Below are 20,810 nucleotides of genomic sequence, written 5' to 3'. Positions count from 1 at the left end.
GCAAATCTAACTTTAAAATGTGTCTTGCATTTTCAGAGAGCTGGTTGTTTGACCTTTACTAGCACATCTCTGCACTTAATTCAATTCAATGCATTAAGTGCTAAATATGTGCAAGACCTTGTCTTAGGCTGGGGATATAAATATGAAAGTGGATAAAATTTCTGTCCTCAAGGACCATAAAAGCTCCTAGGGAAGATGTGATGTCCATATTTTCACATTTACTAATATAGATTGAGAGTTGGTTGGAGCATCATTAGGGATAGTCAATATCTCCATTTTATAGGTTAGAAAAGGGGGGGTAAGATCCCATGGCTAGTGTTAGTACTGGATGTATCATCTAGCTAAATAATCTAATGTCATGAAGGTGAAAACCAGAACTGGAACTGGAAAAACTAGAGCTGGCAATCAAAGTGTAACAGAACCTCTCTATACTGGTGTCTCAAGGACTGAGCAGGATCAAAATCTGTGAAAATGATCACAAAATCACAAAAAAATCTGTGATCTGTGAAAATGCTTCATCAAGGGCAGATCTTTATTAGAAGGTTCTGGTCCTCAATTCTGGGAGTCATGTGGGATCTAGAAACACTTCTTCATTGATTGGTTGCTTTAGAGAAATAATTTCTTCTTTTTTAACTTTTCCCCCTGTTTAGATACTCCATGTATAACCTTGTGAGTAGGAGTTTTAAGATGAAATTATTGAACTGAGTAAACTTTACAGGCTCCATGGAACTCAGCTGCTTGGCATATGGCACTCAGCAAGAGAGCTGAATGATTTATCCATCTTTCCAAGGCTTAAAAAAATGAACCCAATGGTGCAGAAGAACTAGAATCATATGGAACTAGTATACTATGACTTGAACCCTTCCAATGCCTGGGAAAAGTTAGGATAGGGAGTAGTCTATTTCCATGGGATTAGGACAGAGGTTCCTACATGATAGGGATGAAAAATAAAAGGTTCCTCTTTCTGGGCAAAGGCACATTTGCTTTGTAGGGGTCACCAAGAATTTCAGGTTCAGTGTTTAAGACATTTTGTGGGTCCACATCTACTCAGAATGATAGTTTATAAACCCCCTACCAATATGCTACCTATTTTTTGGAGTCAGCCAGAGGACATAATTAGTTCAAAGCAAAGGAATTTAATGAGATGGTCTAGTAAGGAGAATTGCAATAGATTATTCCCTCCATAAATATAGGGCATACCCTTTCATAAATTTTCATACCATTGGTAGAGACATTGGGTATGCATAAGGGTTAAGCATGAGGGAATGACACCTGGGAATGCATATGAAGGTCCAAAGATGATTTATATTCCCATAATTGGCCTTATGATGTCCTCAAGTTGGTTTCTTTGAGTCTGCTCCTTGTGGAGTCTCTGCTATGCTCCTTGGGTCTACTACTTACTGGGTTCCGAGTCCTTGCTAGGCATATTATTTTCTTGAGCTTTTGGGGGCACATTTTTGTTATGCTCTGGTAGCTCAGTTTCCACTGAACACTGATCTTCTGTTTTCTGAGGTCATACCTTCAGGAGCTGCCAAATCATTGAAGCTTCAGTTGGCTAGGGTATAGCAGCTAGAATTTAGCTTTACTAGGGGCAGGCAGCTAGGTGGTGCAGTGGGTAGATTATGGGGCCCAGAGGCATGAAGACCCATCTTCTTAAGTTCAAATCTGGACTCAGACACTTATTAACTATGTGAGCCTGGGCAAGTCACTTACCTGTCTGCCTCAGTTTCCTCATCTGTAATAAAAGGAAATGGCAAACCACTCCAGTATCTTTACCAAGAAAACCCCAAATGGGATCACTGAAATGACTGAACAACAACAAAGGGCAGGCAGATAGATCTTGCCAGATCTAGTTAATAAAGACTGGGCTAAGGTTAGGTCTTTCCTTTTTGATCTCAGTGTTTGAGTGAAGATCAAAGTCTTTGAATGCCAGAAAACTATCTAATTTAGGGATAAAAACTCTTAGATGTTACTAAAATCCTCTTTGGCTCAAGTGTATTTGAGCTAGAACAAAAGGTAAACTAAGGAGAAAGTTGAAAATTCCCCACCCACAGGTAGCTTCAAAATCTGGTTGATTAGTGCCATACTTTGCCCAGTAGAAAACCTTAGTCTCCCTAAGAAAATAACGTGGCAACTTTGGATATACTTCAGAAGAGGACCAGGATCAACTAAAGGAAGTAGAATGTTTACTGGAAGACCAAGGAAGGGATCCATAATCTCAGTTTTCAAATATCTGAAGAGCCATCATGTGAAATTAGATTTACTCTGTTTCATCCCAGAAAGCAAAACTATGACCATTGTGAGAAAATTAAAAGATTCACAATAAGGAAGAACTTCCTAACTAGGTGGAAGAGTGAATGATGGACTTTGAGTTTGTGACACATAATTCAAATCTGGTCCCGGGCTGAGTGATCCTGGGCAAGTCACTTAACTTCTGTATGCTACAGTTCCTCATCTGTAAAATGGGAATAATAATAGTACCAAGTTCATAGGGATTTTGCCAGGATCAAATGAGTTGATGTATGTGACATATTTTAAAACTTTTATATATCATTATTATTATTATTGTTATTATTATTATTATTATTATGCCCAAATGGAATGTGCCAAAGGGTGTGGGGTGAGGTGGGGAGAAGGAATGGTACTTTCTCATTAACTGGAGGCTGGTTGAACACTTTTTGGAGACAGGATGTTATAGAAAAGACACAGGCTTCAGGTACAGAATAAACTAAGCAGCCTCTGGACTCCTTTTCAAGTTGATATATCCTATAATTCCATTTGCTGGGAGGAAAGGTTCAGAATTTAAACAGATCCAGGAACTGTAGAATCTTAAATTTATATAAGAGCTTTTGGTGATTCAGCTCCCAGCAGTGAAATGAGAAAAATCAAAGGACTTTTAGTGAATCCCACACTGGCATTTTATAGCAAGTCATCTCTCTGGGTTAACACTTGTACTTTCTCTGTTCCAGTTTTATAACCTTGAAGCATCTGACATTTAATAGAAAATTCAATACCGATCACATGATGGCTTTCTATTGATGGGTACCTTGTGATTTGGATGTGGGTTAAAGGCACCTCTGGTGATAGCTGACTGCTGAAGACGTCAAAGTGGGACACGCACCAGGGGGCAAGAACTATTTTTTCCCCCTCACTTATGTAATGTATCTCTCAGCCAACCCCATTCTCATAGGAATTCAGACTGTTCCTTACTTAGTTTGATTTCAAAGCAATGAATTTGCAGGGGTGAAAATGAAAGAAGACAGCCTCTGGTGGTGAACTTTCTTAGTCTAATAGAAAGTTTAAAAAAAAAAGACAAATGTTGGAACTTCTGGGAAGCCCAATTTGAGAAATGTACAATTGTTGTTGACAGCCTCTTTCATTGCCCCACTTGGCTACATCTTTTTGGGCCAAAAGACTGAAGCTTAGATCAAGTCAGCACTGAACTAAATGGAAGCAAGGTTGTGGTTTTGTTTTGTTTTGTTTTTTTCCCCGCTATATGGTCCTATGTTTTCCTCAAACTCCTTTGTCTATGTTTGAACCTTGCAAGATAAATACAATCTGATTATCCATATTCTTATGTGAGAGGAGAGGGAACTAGCTCCTTCTCCCATTCCCTCTACCAAATCCAACGCAACCCCCAAGTTTACAAGTTATTGGTTCCTGGGAGTATCTACTCTCCCTGTTTCCTGGGATTCCTGCTCTTGGTATCCTTTTGAAAGGAGCCTCCCCCATGAAAAGCAGATGAATTCCTGGAATCTTGGGATTTATTTCCCCAAAGCAACAGCCTTCTAAATGGTAGTAGTTAGGGAGATTGGAAAAGCCACTATAAGTTCTATACTTTATACTTTGGGTACGATAACCTTTAGAGGATTTGGTTGGCTTCAGAACCCAACTATCAATTTTAACATTGTTTCCATAGGAAAATATGTTCTGGATTCTCTTTGGGAACACAAGCACTCAGAGGTTAGGGGATAATCCATACACATAAAAGATAACTAATGATACTAATAGTACCTCATATTTTTATAGCATTTAATGGTTGTTAATGAGCTTTCAGATATTCTTTCATTGAATCTTCAGCAGCCTTATAAGGTAGACAGGAATTGTTTTTTTACATTTTACAAGTAAAAAAACTAGGAACTAAAGAGATTAAGTGATTTGTACAAGGTCACACAATAGTATCTAGTCTGGTACATTATTCTAATTAGCTATGCAATCTTTTTTTACCTTACTTTAAAGAAAATGCCTCCCACGTGTGTGCGCAGGCACGCGCACACACAAAGAATGCCTTTATTGAGTATAGTTTCCAGGCTTCCAGTGGGTTATTTACCTTTAAAATTCTTCCTTTTCTGTGTCCTCATTTTGTCACAGTTCTCTTTTCTAAAATTGAATAACCCTTTAATGGGCTTCTTTTGATTTTCCCTCTCTCGCCACAATGTAGGATTTAATTGTGTTGTGATCACTATTCTCTAATTACCCACAATTACTTTCCTATACCAAGCTCTGCTCATTATTAAGGAAGTACTACTAGTTCACATTTATATAAACCTTTATTGTTTACTTGTTACTCTATTCATGACAATTCTATGAGGCAAGTAGTATGAGAATTATCACCCCAATTTTACAGACAAGGAAATTGATGCTCAAAAGCTTAACTGAACATTTGGCCCATAAATGGTAGAACTGGGGCCTAAATGATCTTCAGGCATTCTATACCACCATGAGTCTAAAATATACCTATTTTTCTCTTTCTAAAACTATTTCTTTTTGGGTAATCATATTTATACAAGATATTTATTTTTGTTTAGTGCCATACCATTCTGCATCACATCATTTTGGTGGATCTGTGATCTCATTATTGAGGGTTTTCCTTCTAATATTATTCATTGCAACTCATCCTCAACTTTTTTCTCCTTGTCTTGTCCATCTGTTTCTCTTATTCCTCCATAGAATGTCCACTCAATGTGCTGAAGCCTTCCTTTTAGATCTCTTAATATTGTTTGGCTACCAATAGAATATGTAAGCTATCCATTAATTATTCTTAAACCCTTGCTACATAAGCAACTACTCACTTCCTTTGTCCTGCATCTAATTGATTGTATATAATCATATATATTTTATTATATTTTATTTTGCTAAATATTTTCCACTAATTTTTTTGAACATTCATATTTTAAAAATTTGAATTCCAAATTCTTTCCCTCTCTTCTGCCCCTCCTCCATCCACTGAGAAGGCAAGCAATGTGGTAAATTCGATTATGTGTAATATGCTACTTCTCCTTGATAGTTTTGTAGCCCTCTTAAACCTACCATGTACCACTCTTTTTTGAGTGAGAGAAAGAGAAGATTGAAAGGAATAAGCCTTTATTAAGTACCTACTATGTTCTGGGCACTGTGCTAGGTACTTTATAAATATCTCATTTGATCCTCACAACACCTGTGGGAAGTAGGTGCTATTATTATCACCATCTTATAGTTGAAGATCATACAGTTGTGGCAGGCATACATTAACTTCTAGTAGGCTATATACAGTTTTTTCCCCAAACCCTTACTTTCTGTCTAAGAATAGATACCAAATATCAATTCCAAGGCAGGTAAAGGCTAGGCAGTAGGGGTTCAGTGGCTTGCTGGTCTTGAGGAGTGACCTACAAATGATCAGTTTCTCTTTTTGGCTCATTATGCCCCCCCCACCATGGAATTTAATACAGAGAAATTTTAAAAATAAAGCTTAGGTATAGCTTGTACTTATGCTTCCCCAAATGTAGGTAAGAGGATCTCCATATGCTGAACATGCGCCCAAGATAATGAATGCAATTTGGGTATGGGTCAGCCTTTATTCACTTTGCATAAACACAGAAGACTAAAAAGATTCATAAGTAAGTGAGGAAAATGCAAAGCAATTCAAGGACTTAAATAAAAGCTTCTCCAGAACTGGACTGAACCTGGAGTTGCCATTAAGGCAAATCTTTGACATTTCTCTAAATCATCTTTTCCAGATTATTCTTTATACACTATCACTTTCCATTATCCCCCTCCCCAAGGACTTGTAGTAACATCCTGGCGCTTAGTCTCACCTGAAAAGTAAACATTTTGGGGACTGCCTAACTTGCATTGTTTCAATAATGCACTGTAATAGTGGGGAGTGGTTAGGTCCAGATCTGATCTGCTATGGTATGGCTTCGGCTTTTAGCTGTGGGGGATCCTCTTCTTTCCCCACAGTTGGATGCTGTTCTGCCCTTAGGACCATTTAAAAACAAGGTGAATATGCCTTCTAAGGTGATAGTCTTACAAATACCTAAAGATAGTTATTCATATTTTCTCTAAGTCCTTTCAAATTATCCTTAGATGGAATAAAACACAATCTCAAGATCCTTTTCCATTTTGGTTACTATTCCCTGAACATTTCCCAGATGATCAAAGTCTTTCCTAAAATATGCCATATTGAACTGAAATAATGTTCTCAATGTGGTCTGACTAGAGCAGTATATGGCAGGACTTTTTGTGCCATTGCCTTCTTTCTCTAGAAGGTCCTGTGCCTAAATTTTCAAACTTGGGTGACTCATGAAGCAATTCAAAAAGCTTGTACTTTACAGAAAATCTTCCTTTTTAGGCTGCAAAGCTGGACCACATTATCCCAGAACTCAAAACTCCCACTCTATATAGGAGGTTATAGTTTATAAAGATTTTCCATGAATTACTCTCTTGGGCCCTGTGTATGAACCTATCAGACTTCCATACATGTTAGGGGGAACTTTTATTGCCTTGCTTGTTTCCACCACGTCTTGGGGTGGGAAAGTCCATTCTCAGGACAGCCATGAACTTATTGTCCCAAGGCAATTATTCCTGGGATGGGGCAGGGACCAGAAGGCCGTATATAGATACTGGATTCCCTCCTCTAGGACGAAGCCCTCTTTGGTGAACATTGATCTCTTTTCTACATGGGAAAAGTAGAAGACAAAAAGGAGACTTTAAAAAGAGGCCAAGAGTGAGTTGTTCTCTTTAATAGGGGCAGCACTTAGCCTCTCTGATAAGAGTCCAGCCTCTTGACCCTCAAGACAATCAATCATCTCACTCCAGTCACTGAAAACCAGTCACAAGTGGTTTGTGTCCTCTAGCAAAGTATCAGTGCACATGTCTTTGTCCTCCATGGTGAGTCACTACTCAGATGCCTCCAAAGTCTCATGCCCATAAATTTATCCAATCAATCAAGGATTTTTTCTATTCATACCCCTTTGTACTCATAATAATGAGCTCATATTTAAACTAAAATCACTAAAATAACTGAGCACAGTGGCTAACTAGGTATTGCTGGACTGGTGGTCTCCACTACTTGCCATTTTGGTTTGCCCTGGGTTCATTGTTCTGGAATTGCCTGATACCTCAGTGGTCAGAGTAGCATCCTCAATTCTCTCATTCATTATTTCCTCAACATTACTTTGGCTACTCTAAGAAAAGTCACTATAAAATTATAATGATAGAAATGGTTCAAAATCTAAGGATTTTCTTCAGCAAGGGGTAAGTAAAAGGGTATCTATTATATAAATGTGGTAGGGAATAGTAATCTATTCCCACACAGAAAAGCACCAAAAGACCCTTGGATGGTTAGAACAAACTCCAGTGACTAATCACAACTAATACAATCCTTTGGGAGGTTGGTATTATATCATCTCATTGGCACACAAAGTTTTTTGCAATGCTGCTAATTGAGCCAGTTCACATTTCACCTCCACTGAACATTGTCCATTCAAATACCAAGCACAGATTTCTTTGGAAGGAGGGTTTCCCCTTCTGATACTGACTAGTTCCTTGTTGCAATCTATTGCCATTGCAACTGCAACCTCTTTGGGAAGTGCTGCCCTTGCCACAGGCATTTATAGCCACTTCAATGGGCTTTCATGGTCAGTGCTAGAGAAAAGGATATCCAAGAGGAAGGTCAAGGCATCGAGGCATAAATCTGGCTAGTAGAATCCATGCTCTGTGGGACCTAGGAGGTCTTTGCCCCACCATTATGCAGGACTAAAGAAAACCTTTCTTCAACTACCTCCTGACCAGAATTGCTTTTTTTTTTTCTTCTAGAAAAACCTATGAGCAAGGAAGCTACCTCTTCTTTAAGAAGTGGTAACCAACCTTGTCAGCTACAGGGAGTGAGATTGAAGGGAGATTCAATCCAGCAAATGTGTCATATCTGTGTGCTTGAGCTTCATGTGGTCTTCTGGGGGGCAGTTAGAAAAAAGCTGTGTATTCTCCAAAGTGGGTGACAAGTTATAAAATAAAATAACCAAGTAAGGTTCTAAACTATACCTTTATATGGAATTTCACAATTTATGATCTCTCCTGGTTTTAACTTTGGAAAAACCAAAAATTGGATATTATAGCAGCATGGACATTACCTTGTTTTGTTCAATGCTTTCCTTCTCCCTCTAAACTGAACCATCAGAAACCAAGCCTGTACGGCTCGATAATTGGCTTTGTATACTCTCAAGGATCATGAGTCCTCACCTTTACCTCAACCATGTTCCATTCTATACCCCTATCTTTATACTCTCTTCCACTTCTTGCTTTGACAACTGTAATCAAATCAATATTACCACAAATGGGGATATCAATGGACTACCCTATTTTTCCACACCCCATCTCTATGACTTTTTTTTTAATCCTTACCTTCCATCTTAGAATCAACATTGATTATCAGCTCCAGGGCAGAAGAGGAGTAAAGACTAGGCAACAGAGATTAAATGACTTGCCCAGGGTCACACAGCTAGGAAATATCTGAGGCCAAATTTGAACCCAGGACCTCCCACCTCTAGGCCTACCTCTCAATCCACTGAGCCTCCTAAAACTGTGGCTTTCATTTGTCCCTGTGGCTTTCCAGACCATAACTCTTTCCCTTGGTTATCCAATATATGTATATAGAATAAATACAAAATAAATATAAGGTAGCTGAAAGGGGAGATGGGAAAGACTGAGAGCATCTAAAACTGAGATTTTCTTATTCTGAAACTTATTCATATTTTTGTAGGTGGATGAAATCCTCGGGGATAAACCTGAATTGAAGGAAAAAGTGTTTGCGGTTTTGAAGCAATATGCTTCAGAGCGGAAGGTGGACTATTTAGCTTATGCTCTCTCTATGATTCTCACCAATGAGGACCATCAGATGCTCATTGACAACATCAGGTACAACACTGGTTTGATGCAAGGCAGGTAGAGCAGCGACATAGAAAAAGCACAAGACTCCTGCCTCCAAAATCTAGAAGATTCAGTTCTGGGGTGGCTGGAAATAGTTATTGAATAAATGCATTACACTTAATAATTCTAGTTTGTATTCATAAAAAAAAGTGCTTTACTTTTTCAACATGCTTTCTCAATGCTCACATTAAAAAATGTACTTCTTTTTCCCACTTTGGAGAGGAGGGAATGTATTTTGGACTAGAGGCTAGGAGGTAGTGTCTGGGACGGCAAGTTCATTTCTCCTTGTGGGCCTCAGTTTCTCCACTTGCAAAAGAGCTCTAAAAGTCAATGTTGTACTTCAGGAAATATTGATTAGTTGTTTGCAATGTGTAGAGCTCTGTGGGAGTAACTGAGAGGGGATTTGGAGTAGAAGTCCACCAGTGTCATGATTCATTAGTGTAGAGAACTGGAATTTAGGAAGGAAAGGAAATAAAAAAAATAAATTTTAAAGCTAAGGCAAGGTAACAGACACTTATTAATTGCTTATTATGTGCTAGGTATCCTGGAGTTACAAATACATGCTATGTACTAAAGTCTGGGGATACAAACACAAAAGAAAGACAGTCCCTTTCCTCAAAGACCTTACATTCCAAAAGGAGAAACTAATACACTAAAAAAAAGCTGAAAAGGAGTGGGCAGGGAGAGGGAGAGAGAGAGACAGACAGAGAGAGAGAGAGAGAGAGAGAGAGAGAGAGAGAGAGAGAGAGAGAGAGAGAAGAAGGGAGCAAAAGAGGGAAAGGGAGAGCAAGAGAATAAGTTCTATAGAATAAACTTTATAAAATGTTGAATTGTGGTAAATTTGTGAATCGAATAGCTTTAAACTATTTTGTTGTCATTGTTTCCATTGTTATGTATATAAAGTCAAATTTCCTTTTGTCTATTGAGATTAATCTTGTTTTCAAGGTCATATTAATAAAGTAAACTTGAGTCAGTTTTAAAGTCCTATGTTGAAACAGAGCAGGGAGTATGGTACCTTTTGGGGGCATGACATTGAAATCCAAAAAATCAGAAGCTGAACCAAGAGGAGAATGAATGTTGGCCTCTTCAAGATGAAGGTCCTCAAAGAAATTGGCCAACAAGGAGAAAAGGGGCAGCATGTTTGGGGGTCAGGGTCAGGATGTTCAAAGGTGAGAAGGTTGCAGGGGCTGATGGATATTCCACGGTGAGGAGACACCAGGCAGTTAGGGAAGTTCCAGGGTAAGATGCAGCTGAAACATGGTGGCAAAGTCTTACTCACTTTGTTTTCTTCTTTTTTTAATAATTAAATTTTTATTGTTGCCTTTTGTTTTTACATCACAGTCATATCTGGTTTTACATCAATGCATACACATACACAGCTGCCCCCCACCACCAAGTTGCTCTTAATTTCAGTATTTACTCTGCTTCCATCCCAAGGGGCACTATATGGATCAAATGAAATAATGTATGTATTGCCTTTCCTGTCCCCATGGATTCTGGGGATTAGCAAGTCTGAGAATCATTAACCCTGCAAGAATAAGGGCAAGAATGCTCTACGTATCATGTTCACTAGGGATCATTCCTGAAATGCATTCTCTCCTTTCCTCTCCTCTGCATTTTAGAATCCTTAGATGCCTTCAACGCTTAACCTAAGTACCTCCTTTTACTTTGGGTCTTTCTTAAGCCTGCCCAGCTGCCTTCCCTCTCTAAATTACATTGTTTTTATTTTCTATATCTTCGCAAATGTACACTTGTTTCCCTAAAAGAATGTCAATCTCAGCATCTAGAAGTGCCTGGCACATAATAAATGCTTAAGGATTCATCAAAAAGAACTGCCATTAATTTGTCCAAAGACCAAAGCATAATTTCTTCTGGATAAAGAAAAGTCTCTCAATTTGGGGGGTATAACACATATTTTGAGCTCTATAATAGGCTGGGAGCCTCCGCCCTTCCCCATAAAAGAGAGGTCACCTATTGGCCAAAAATCTTTTTCTCACTGTTTCCTAAGATTTATAAGAGGCAGTATGGTGAAAAACAGTGCTGTCAAACTCAAATAGAAGTGAGGATCACTAAATTGTACATAAGGATCCCTGCAGACTCAATATAGCCTGAAAAAAACCACATATTAACATTATCTATATTCTATTAAATATTTTCCAATTACATTTATTTTAATATTTTATTTTCCCAATTACATGTAATATCAATTTTCAACCTAATGTTTTTGAAACTTATAAAATCCAAATTGTCTTCCTCCCTTCCCTCAGCCCTCTCAGAGATGGCAAGCAATTTGAGCTGGGTTATACATGAATGATCATGCAAAACACATCTCCATATTGGTCATTGTTGTGAGAGAATACTAATACAAAACCAAAACCCCCAAATAAAAACACAAATAAACAAAAGCTAAAGAGTATGTTTTGATCTGCATTCTGATCCCAACAGTTCTTTCTAGTTTTTTTCCTCTGGAGGTAGATAGCATTCTTTGTCAGATTATTACTGAGAATAGCTAAGTCTTTCATAAGTGATTATAGCACAACATTGCTGTTCCTGTGAACAATGTTCTCTGGGTTCTGCCTACTTCACTCTGCATCATTTCCCAAATACATTTTAATCTGGAAATGTTGTGGGCAGCAACGAGGCTGTTGGTATATATCCTATTGTAGAGTAGTGGATAGAGAGCTGACCTCAAAGCCAGGGAGAACTGCTTGCAAATTCTATCTTTTACAAATAGTGTGGCTCTAGTCTATCTTTCAGTCCTCTAGGCAACTCTTTAAAACTATAAATTGTGGAGTATGTGCAGAGCTGCCTAAGAGGAGAGACTTTCCTAGACCATAGAACCGTTCCTCAGATGGAGTCTTAGCCTTGGCTTTAGGGGAAATTACCCTGAATGCCATTGACCTTGACTGGAAGAAGAGGATTGTGAGTAGGAGAGAAGGATGGGAAGCAAAAAGGGAGCGAGAGAGACCCAAGTTTAGGGACATGGAGAATGGACAGAAGGTTCCAATCCTGAGTAGAACTGTGAAGGTAATTTAGGCACAAACTATTTCTTATGGGAAAATTGTACTGAAGTTCCAGCTTGGGGGTCAGGGAGTGAAACCAATGCCACACCTTTCTACCTGGTGTTCGAATATATTGTGGGTTATTTATTCCCTTTGGTGCAGTGGGCAGAGCTCTGGGCTTAGAATCAGGATAACACATGTTCATGAATTTAAATCTGGCCTCAGACACTCACTAGCTGTAGCAAATCATTTAACCCTGTGTGCCTCAGTTTCTTCATCTATAAAATCAGCTGGAGAAGGAAATGGCAAACCATTCTAGTATCTCTGCCAAGAGCACCCCAAATGGGGTCCTGAAGAGTTAGACACAACTGAACTCCTCAGCAACAAAATTCATTCACCCTAACCCCACTAATTTACTGCTATGCTTGCAACACTTATACTTTTTGTTCCTTATTTTATCATCAAATTATATTGTTTGTTTCTTAAGCTAGTAAATGGGATCAAACTGTTGATCAAGAAATTCACAGCTGTATTTTGTACTGGAACTTAGTTAATGTTTACAAATAAGTGGAAAAGAAATATTTTGCCCGAGTTAGGCTGGGGGCTCAGAAATCCTACTTTAGAACTGTTAGGGCAAAGTAGGCTGGGTGGTGGGTGATGGTGAGTAAGGGCCAGTATTGCACGAATACAAGGTTCCTAAACTAGCAAAAAACACAACCAAACTCAGAAATCAGGTTCTCCTACAAGGAAAATAGTGAACTACTAAGAATCCCAAGCTCTGAAGAGAGCAAGTGTAGGCATTAAAAACAAAACAAAACAAAAAACCCTTACCTTCTGTCTTAGAATCAATATCAAGTATGGGTTCCAAAGCAGAAGTGTGATAAAGGCTAGGCAACTGAGGCTAAGTGACTTGCCCAGGGTCACACAAGTAGGAAATGTCTGAGGTCAGATTTTAACCCAGGATCTCCTGTCTCCAGGCCTGGATTTCTATCTACTGAGCCACTTAGGTGCCCCTACCTTTTGCCTTAGAATCAGTTCTAAGACTGAAGAGCAGTAAGGACTAGGTGATCAAGGTTAAGTGACTTGCCCAGGGTCACACCAGCTAGGCAGGCATTTTTATCTTCCCTTTCCCCTGGCAGCTATGGTTTTATCTGCAAGGGTTTGAAAAATGAAAGTCATGCCCAACAAAAGGGGTGGGGTGAGTTTCTTGGAAAGGCAAAGTCATATAACTGAAAGGAGAAAAGATTTCAGCTCTAGACCACTCTGAGATTCTAAGTGTTAGTTTTGTTAATTTATTGTTATGCTTTGTTTTATATTATCTAAATTCCCCCCTGTATACCTTCTGTCCTCTCAAAGAGGACATCTCATATAATAAAGTTTTTTTAAAAGAGAAAAAAATAAAGGAAAAAAATAAACAAAACTGAACAAAATACCCAGAAGCTCTGGTTCTCCACCCCCTCTTTTTAATTGTTTACCAATAGGTAGTCCCTGAGTTGGGGAAAGGCTGATGTCCTCATTAAGGATACTGACAGCATCTTCTGCTTTCAGGCCATTGCTTGGCCATCATTATAATTGAGAAATCACTTGACAGAGTCAGAAAGTCAGACGCCATCCCCTGTAAAAATATTCTGACAATGTGTAAGTTTCCATATCCACAGACACCCCATTTTCCCCCAGCCCTCCACCATTGCACACAGACTCTAAGTTACAAAACTGTTGTGTGTGTGTGTGTCTGTGTCTGTGTATGTGTGTGTCTGTCTGTCTCTCTCTCCAGTGAAAGTTTCCTCACCAAGAGCTCCATACACTTGTCTCAACACCACCAAAATCCACAAAGAATCTGCTTGAGGCAATTTCATTTCCACATCCCTGCCATTTCTCTCCTTACTCAGCTCCCATTGGGCACAGATCCATGTGAAAGAAAATCCTTTGTAAACCATAAAGCATAATCCACCTATGAAATGGTATTTGTATTGGTGATTATTATTGTTTTGGAGCTAGCACGTGTCAGAGTCCTACAATCTCTACAACAACTCCTAGGGGCAGTTTCTGATCTAGGTGTCCCCCCAAATAGAGGAAGAAGCAGAAGGTGTGATGAAGGATACAGCTGGAATTTCCCTTGTGACACCCCACTGTCATTACCATTCAGTTCTTGCGGTTCTTTGCCTTGTGGATCACAACACAGTCAGGCACGCAAGACTTTCCCAGGGGTACATCCAATCCCGGGGAGCTCACCCACACTGGGAAAGACAGCCAGGGGCACCAGGGGACCTAGCTCAAGCTGGGCTCTTCCTACATGATGAAGCCTCTTGCTTGTCTTCCTTTCCTTCACGACAGTCAGCTCTGTAACGACAATATACTAGACCAATCTATGACAACCGCTTTTCCAGAAGCTCTGACCTTTCCTGCTTTTACCAACTACCTCTAGGCAGCCTCAGAGTCGGGGGGGAAAGGCTGGTGCCCTCATTAGGGCTCCTGCCAGCGGCTGCTGCTTTCAGGCCATCTCTCGGCCATCATTCTAGCTGAAAGAACAGGTGAGGCTCCAAGCCTCCCCTACTTTGTAGTCATGCTACTCTCTATGGGCAAGGGACTTCATCTCTGGATCCCTCAGTTTCTCTAACTCGAAAACAGAAGCACTAGCATTTGCACCACCTGCCTCCCAAGGTTATTGTGAAGAGGACCTGCATTCTAGACCTTAAAGCTGCCCGTATCTCCAAGCGCCTGTGATTACAGTTCATTCTTCGTCTAGTCCCCCCAGAATGTCTCTATTTCTTCTGCCCCATTACTGTGCTGTTAAAGCTGTACCCTTCCTGCAATGATGCTGTCAGGCACCCTGCCCAAGCTTTCTGTATGGGCATTTGTTGTTTGCAGAGCAATGCAGCAGATAAATGCTCAGTTTAGCTGCGACCAGGAACAGCTGCCTGATTGGATCTTTCTACTGCCCTAGCTCTATTTATTAGGATCCTGCTGTTGCCACAGCTTGACTTGCTCCCTTTGATGGTCTCTCCTCACTTCTCCCCCCCTCCCCGAAATTCTCCTCATGATTTAACAGTCATTGCAAGGTATTTGTTTGCAACACATCTCTTGGACTCAGCACCGACCCTGAGCTCTCTGCCTGGTGTGTCTTTTGCTTCCACAGACCTGGGGCTTTCCCCTTCTTCCCCTTTCCCTCCACATGTGGATTTCCACCCATTTATGCAGTCATCAACTCAAGTGATTTGCTAGCCTTCCCCATTCTACTGGCTTTCCTGGCAACAGGGATCTTGCCTGGATTGGGGATTAGCCTTTTCCTTCCCTGTATGCTCCAGGGGGGTTAGCCACAGTGCCCAGGGCTAGTTCTGTACCAGAATGGAGGTACCTATGACAAGCAGGAAGTAAAGATGAGCTGCCTTGGGTGAGTAGTGATCCAAATCCTTTTCTGGGAAAATTTAGGGTAAAAAAAAATGAAGTTATTTTTACAGATTAATTTGGGGGAGGTAATTATGTACTCTGCTCTGTAAAGCTTGTTCTTGTGAAAGGTAATTAATGTGTAACCCTGTCCTGGCTGATGCTTACAGAGAGTTTAAGGGGCTGCGCAGATGACTGGTGAGTTGCAACCTGTTTCTAAACCTAGATTTAGTGCCTTATTCTGGAATGGTCCCTTTTTAAGAACTAAAAATGCTGTCTTTCTAGGCTGACTAGTAAGGATTTGCACGGAATGAATCTGAAGTGGGGAGAAGGGTTAGACCAAATTACCTCCTCAACAGTTCTTTTCATCCCTAATAGTCTATATTCTGTGTAACTAAATTCTCTTGAGTCTCCACCATTCTGTGTTCCAAATCCCTTTGCAGCAACATTGTATTCTTTGTTCCAAATTGCCTTGCAGCTGTTCTGTGTTCTTTGTTCTATAATCCCCTGGCAGTCCTACCATTCTGTGTTCTATGTTCCAAATTTCCCCCCAGCTCTACTCTTCTAGGATTTGTTTTTAAGGTCCCTTCCAGCCCAATCATTCCATGAGCTAATATCCCTTTTGGTAGTGGCATTCTATGATTTCGAAGTCCTTGGTGGGTTCCACTTCATCTCTAAACTTGCTAGGAAGTGGGATGAGGGCTACTTTTTGGAGCTTGGTCATATAGGAGGCTCCCCTTCCCCCAAGAAAAACCTGGGTCTCTGGAGGGATGTTCTTATCCTTGAATTCAACCTTTTAATGATGGTTTAAGTCCCTTCCCAACCCCCTAGCTTGTTGAGCACGACAGGAAAATTGCTCGAGATGTTATAGTAGGAGAGACTTAGAAACCATCTGTGCTGCCAGATGGAAATTTTTACTTAAGCAACTAGGGTGTCAGTGCTGTGGATTATGTGTTTGGATGGGGGTGGGGTACAGGAGATTTGTTTCTGTGTGTTAACATTTGGTTTGTTTCCTGAAAAACTGGTGGAGAAATTCACTGGAGAGATTTGATGTACTAGAAATTTAAACCCCATCTGGAGAAACTGCATCGTTCAAAGTGCCCACATATGCATTCACTGGGCTAAATCATTTGTCACATAATTGTTTCCCTCATTCATTCATTCCTTCATTCATTCATTCACTTAAGAGATGTTTATTGAGTACCTGTTATACACATAGTGCTGAAGGAACACAAGAATGAATAAGACACAGTTTTTGCACTAAACAACAGTAAGATTATTAATAAACCACTTGCTTCTTCCAGCCTAAGGCTTACACAAAGAATGATAATACTGTGAGGTAGCTAGTACAAACATTAGTATAATCAATCATTTTGCAAGGGAGGAAACAGAGCCCAAGAGAGGGCAAGGTCAGCAAGCTACTAAATATTGGAGGTAGTATTTGAATCCAGATCTCTTGACTCGAAGTCCAGCATTCTTTCTGTCGTATCAAACTGTCTTACCAAACTTACAGACCAGTTGGGGAGATAAGACATAAAGACATCAAAGTATTGACTGTGAACCAACAAAACAAGAGCTGTCACAAGGCAATATGCTGTAAGTGATATAGAGAGAAAGTGAGTATTAGAAGGGAAAGATGGTTGAGGCTTAGAATGGAACCAGGAAGTGTCAGATAGGAAGTGAGAATGAAATTAAACCATTAAAAATAGGCGGATAGGTGGCACAGTGGATAGAATACCTGGCCTGGAGTCAGGAAGATTCATCTTCTTGAGTTCAGATCTGGTCTTGGACATTTACTGTCTGTGTGACCACAGACAAGTCACTTAACCTTGTTAACCTCAGTTTCCTCATCTTTAAAATGAGCTAGAGAAGGAAATGACAAACCACTACAATATCTTTGCCAAGAAAATCTCAAATGGAGCCCTAAAGAGTCAGATATGACTGAAATCACTGAATAACAATTAAGAATAAGGAAGGTTTGGATTGGTGAGCAGAGAATATTCCAGGTGTTAGGAATAGCTTAGGCAAGCAAAAAGAACTCACCTTCATATATTATTTTATGGCTTATAAAGCACTCTTCCTTTACAGTAAGCCAGTAAATAAACCGGGCAAGCATCCTGAGGTTCTGAGAAGTCAATGAATTACCTGGGATTGTTCAACTAGTAAATTATAGTTTAGATAAGGGGTTTGCTCATGATCACATAGCTAGCAAATATCCAATTGTGACTTCCCTCAAGCTGTTTCCTAAGCCTGAAATACATTATCTCCTAATAAAACCTTCAAGTTTCCTTCAAGGCTCAGCTCACCTGGCACATCTTACAAAAAGCCTTTAAAATTTTTTCCTCCCTCTTGTTATTGAGGCTCTCTCCTGCTTCAAATTATCTTGTATTTATTTGTCTATTTACATGTTATTTCATCCATTAAAATGTAATCACGTTGAGGGGAAGAATTGTTTTTTTCTTAAATTAAGATTTATTTGTTTATTTGTTACATTAAAATACTCTGTGCAGAGACAGCTAGGTAGCTCAATGGATTGAAGAGTTAAGCTTAAAGATGGGAGGTCCTGGGTTCAAAGATGACATCAGACACTTCCTAGCTGTGTAAATCTGGGCAATTCCCCCATTGTTTAGTCCTTATCCTCTTCTGCCAATATATAGTATTGATTCTAATTTGGGAGATGAGGATTATTTAAAAAACAAAACAAAGCCCAGTTAGTTCCCTCACTCTCTCACCTATTTCTATTTATCAGTTCTTTCTGGAGGTAGACATACACAAGTCATTCTTCAAACAATATTTCTTTTGCTATATATAATGTTGTTTTAGTTCTGCTTGTTTCACTCTTCGTAATGTAGGTTTTTCCATGTTTAAAAAAATTAACCTTTGTCATTTTTTACAGTGCAGTGGTATTTCACCACAATCATATGCCATTTGTTTAAGCCATTCCCCAATTGATGGGCATCCCCTCGATTTCCAGTTCTCTGCCACCACAAAGAGTACCCTTATGAATATTTCAGAACATGTAAGCTCTTCTCCTTTTCCCCTGGTCACCTTAAGAAATAAATATATAGTGGTATTGCTGGGTCAAGAAGTATACAGTTTTATAACTTTGAACATAATTCTAGATTGCTCTCCAAAACGGTTGGATTGATCACAGTTCAACCAACAGTCTGTTGGTCCCCATTTTTCCATATCCCCTCCAACATTTGTCATCTTACCCCTTTATCATTTTAGCCAACCTGAGAGGTGTGAGATGATATCTCAGAGTTGTTTTGACTTGTGTTTCTCTAATCAATAATGATTTAGAACATTTTTCACATATAGGTATCCCTTCCACATCACCAGGGTTAGGGGCACAGTGCCCTTGCGATTTGGAAAATCTATGTAAGATTTTTTTTTGTCCTCCCTCTGTACCACAGAAGAAATCTGATTTTTTCTACTTTGTCATTCATGGGGTGCTTACAGTACCTTACTGTATAATTTGGTTAAGTATTTGGCCAACATATTTATATATTATATATATAATGCATTTTGAGTTTTTAAACCTTTTCTGTGCCATCTGTTGGTCTTCCCATGTAGTCTGCAGCCTCTGCAAAGCTCCCCCAGAATACTCATTTAATTTCTTATGTCTACCTGTGATTTATTGAAACCATAATGGGGAAAGTTGCGATGTGGAAAGGATACTTATAAGTAATACAGAGCTTTGAATTCTTTATCCAAAAATTCTCTGTTCACATCTTTTGACCATTTATCAATTGGGGAACTTTAAAAACTTTTTGTTTTTAGTCTTTTTCTCCTCAGTATCCGGTAGATGATGCAGTGGATAGAGTGCCATGCTTGGAGTCATTTTCCCAAGTTCAAATCTGACTCCAGATACTTACTCACTATGTGACCTTAAGCAAGTCACTGTTTGCCTCAGTTTTCTTATCTGTAAAATGAGCTGGAGAAGCTGGAGAAGGAAATGGCAAACCACTCCAGTGTCTTTGTCAAAAGAAAAACTCAAAAGGGGTCACACATGAAAAGTCAGACATGACCAAAATGTCTGAATAATACCTAATAGAGTGCCCTGTCCAGTGTAAGTCTTAATAAATGCAAGCCTGATGTTTTAGGCACTTTAGTGACCGGCCCCCTCATGCCTTTCTAGTCTTCTTACATTTTATTCTCCTCCATACACTTTATCATCCTCTTCTACAGGAGTACTTGCCTTTCCTTAGTGACATTCCATCTCCCTGTTGTCCAGACCCAGAATACTCTGTCTCCTCACTTCCACCTCTTAGTTTCCCTGACTTTCTTCAAGAGAGACCTCAAAGCCCACCTTCTTCTTCAGGAGGCTTGTGCCAGTGCCCTATGCCTTCCTTTAAAATCTGAAAAGATGAACTCTTGTCTACTCTCTACATCTTGTATGCATTGAATTATTCTTCTGTTGATTCTCTCTTAGAATGCTTTTTGGCTTGGCTTGTATCCCTGCTGCCCAGCATAGTGCCTGGCACATATTAAGTGCTATGACTGATTTACTGGTTGTCTATTGAGTTAAAGAATCTGAGATAGAGCAGCTAGGTGACTCAGTTTTTAGAGAACCAGATCTGGAGATGGGAAGTTTAGGGTTCAAATGTGGCATCAGACATTTCCTACCTGTGTGACCCTAGGCAAGTCAATTAACTACCATTTTAGCCCTTATTGCTCTTCTACCTTGGAACCCCTACCTAGTATCAATTCTAAGACAGAAGGTGAGGGTTTAAAATAAATAAGTATCTGCTACCCTTTATTTATTTAAGTCCAGATACCCTGAAACCAAGTCTAGAATGCTAGCTACCATCTCACACTGCTTACTCACGTCACCATTTTCCTTAAAAATTGTATTTTGTCAGTATCAAAAGATTGATATAAATCAGTGGTGTCAAAAATCAAATAGAAGTGGATCCTTGCCAACAGCATATTAACTTAGAAAATCACAAATTAACATTATCAATGTTGCATTGTATTTTTGTTTATTTTGTTAAGCATTTCCCAACAAAAAACAACAACAATACTTCTTACTTTCAAAGTGGCTTGTCTAAGTCATGCATCTAGGAAATGTCTAAGGCCAGATTTGAACTCCCCAAATACATTTTTAAAAACCCATAAAACTTTTACCTTCTGTCTTAGAATCAATACTCTGTATTGGTTCCAAGGCAAAAGAGTGGCAATGGGTGGGCAATGGGGGTTAAGTGACTTGTCTAGGGTCACATAGCTAGGAAATTT

At 39.5% G+C, this 20,810-nt stretch overlaps 1 protein-coding gene across 1 annotated transcript in view; it reads left to right on the top strand.

Moving 5' to 3' along the window:
- The window catches only part of LOC123248965 (Grid2 interacting protein), a 154,907-nt gene that overhangs the window by 15,879 nt on the left and 118,218 nt on the right, over nt 1-20,810 (top strand). The window contains exon 2 of the mRNA XM_044677897.1: nt 9,020-9,174. Coding sequence (XP_044533832.1) covers nt 9,020-9,174 — 155 coding nt within the window. The remainder of the gene's footprint in view (nt 1-9,019; nt 9,175-20,810) is intronic.

The sequence above is a fragment of the Gracilinanus agilis genome, chromosome 1 (genome assembly GCF_016433145.1).
Source record: "Gracilinanus agilis isolate LMUSP501 chromosome 1, AgileGrace, whole genome shotgun sequence".
NCBI lineage: Eukaryota > Metazoa > Chordata > Mammalia > Didelphimorphia > Didelphidae > Gracilinanus > Gracilinanus agilis.
The sequence above is the reverse complement of the archived record's forward strand: the minus strand, read 5'-3'. Positions and strand labels throughout refer to the sequence as shown.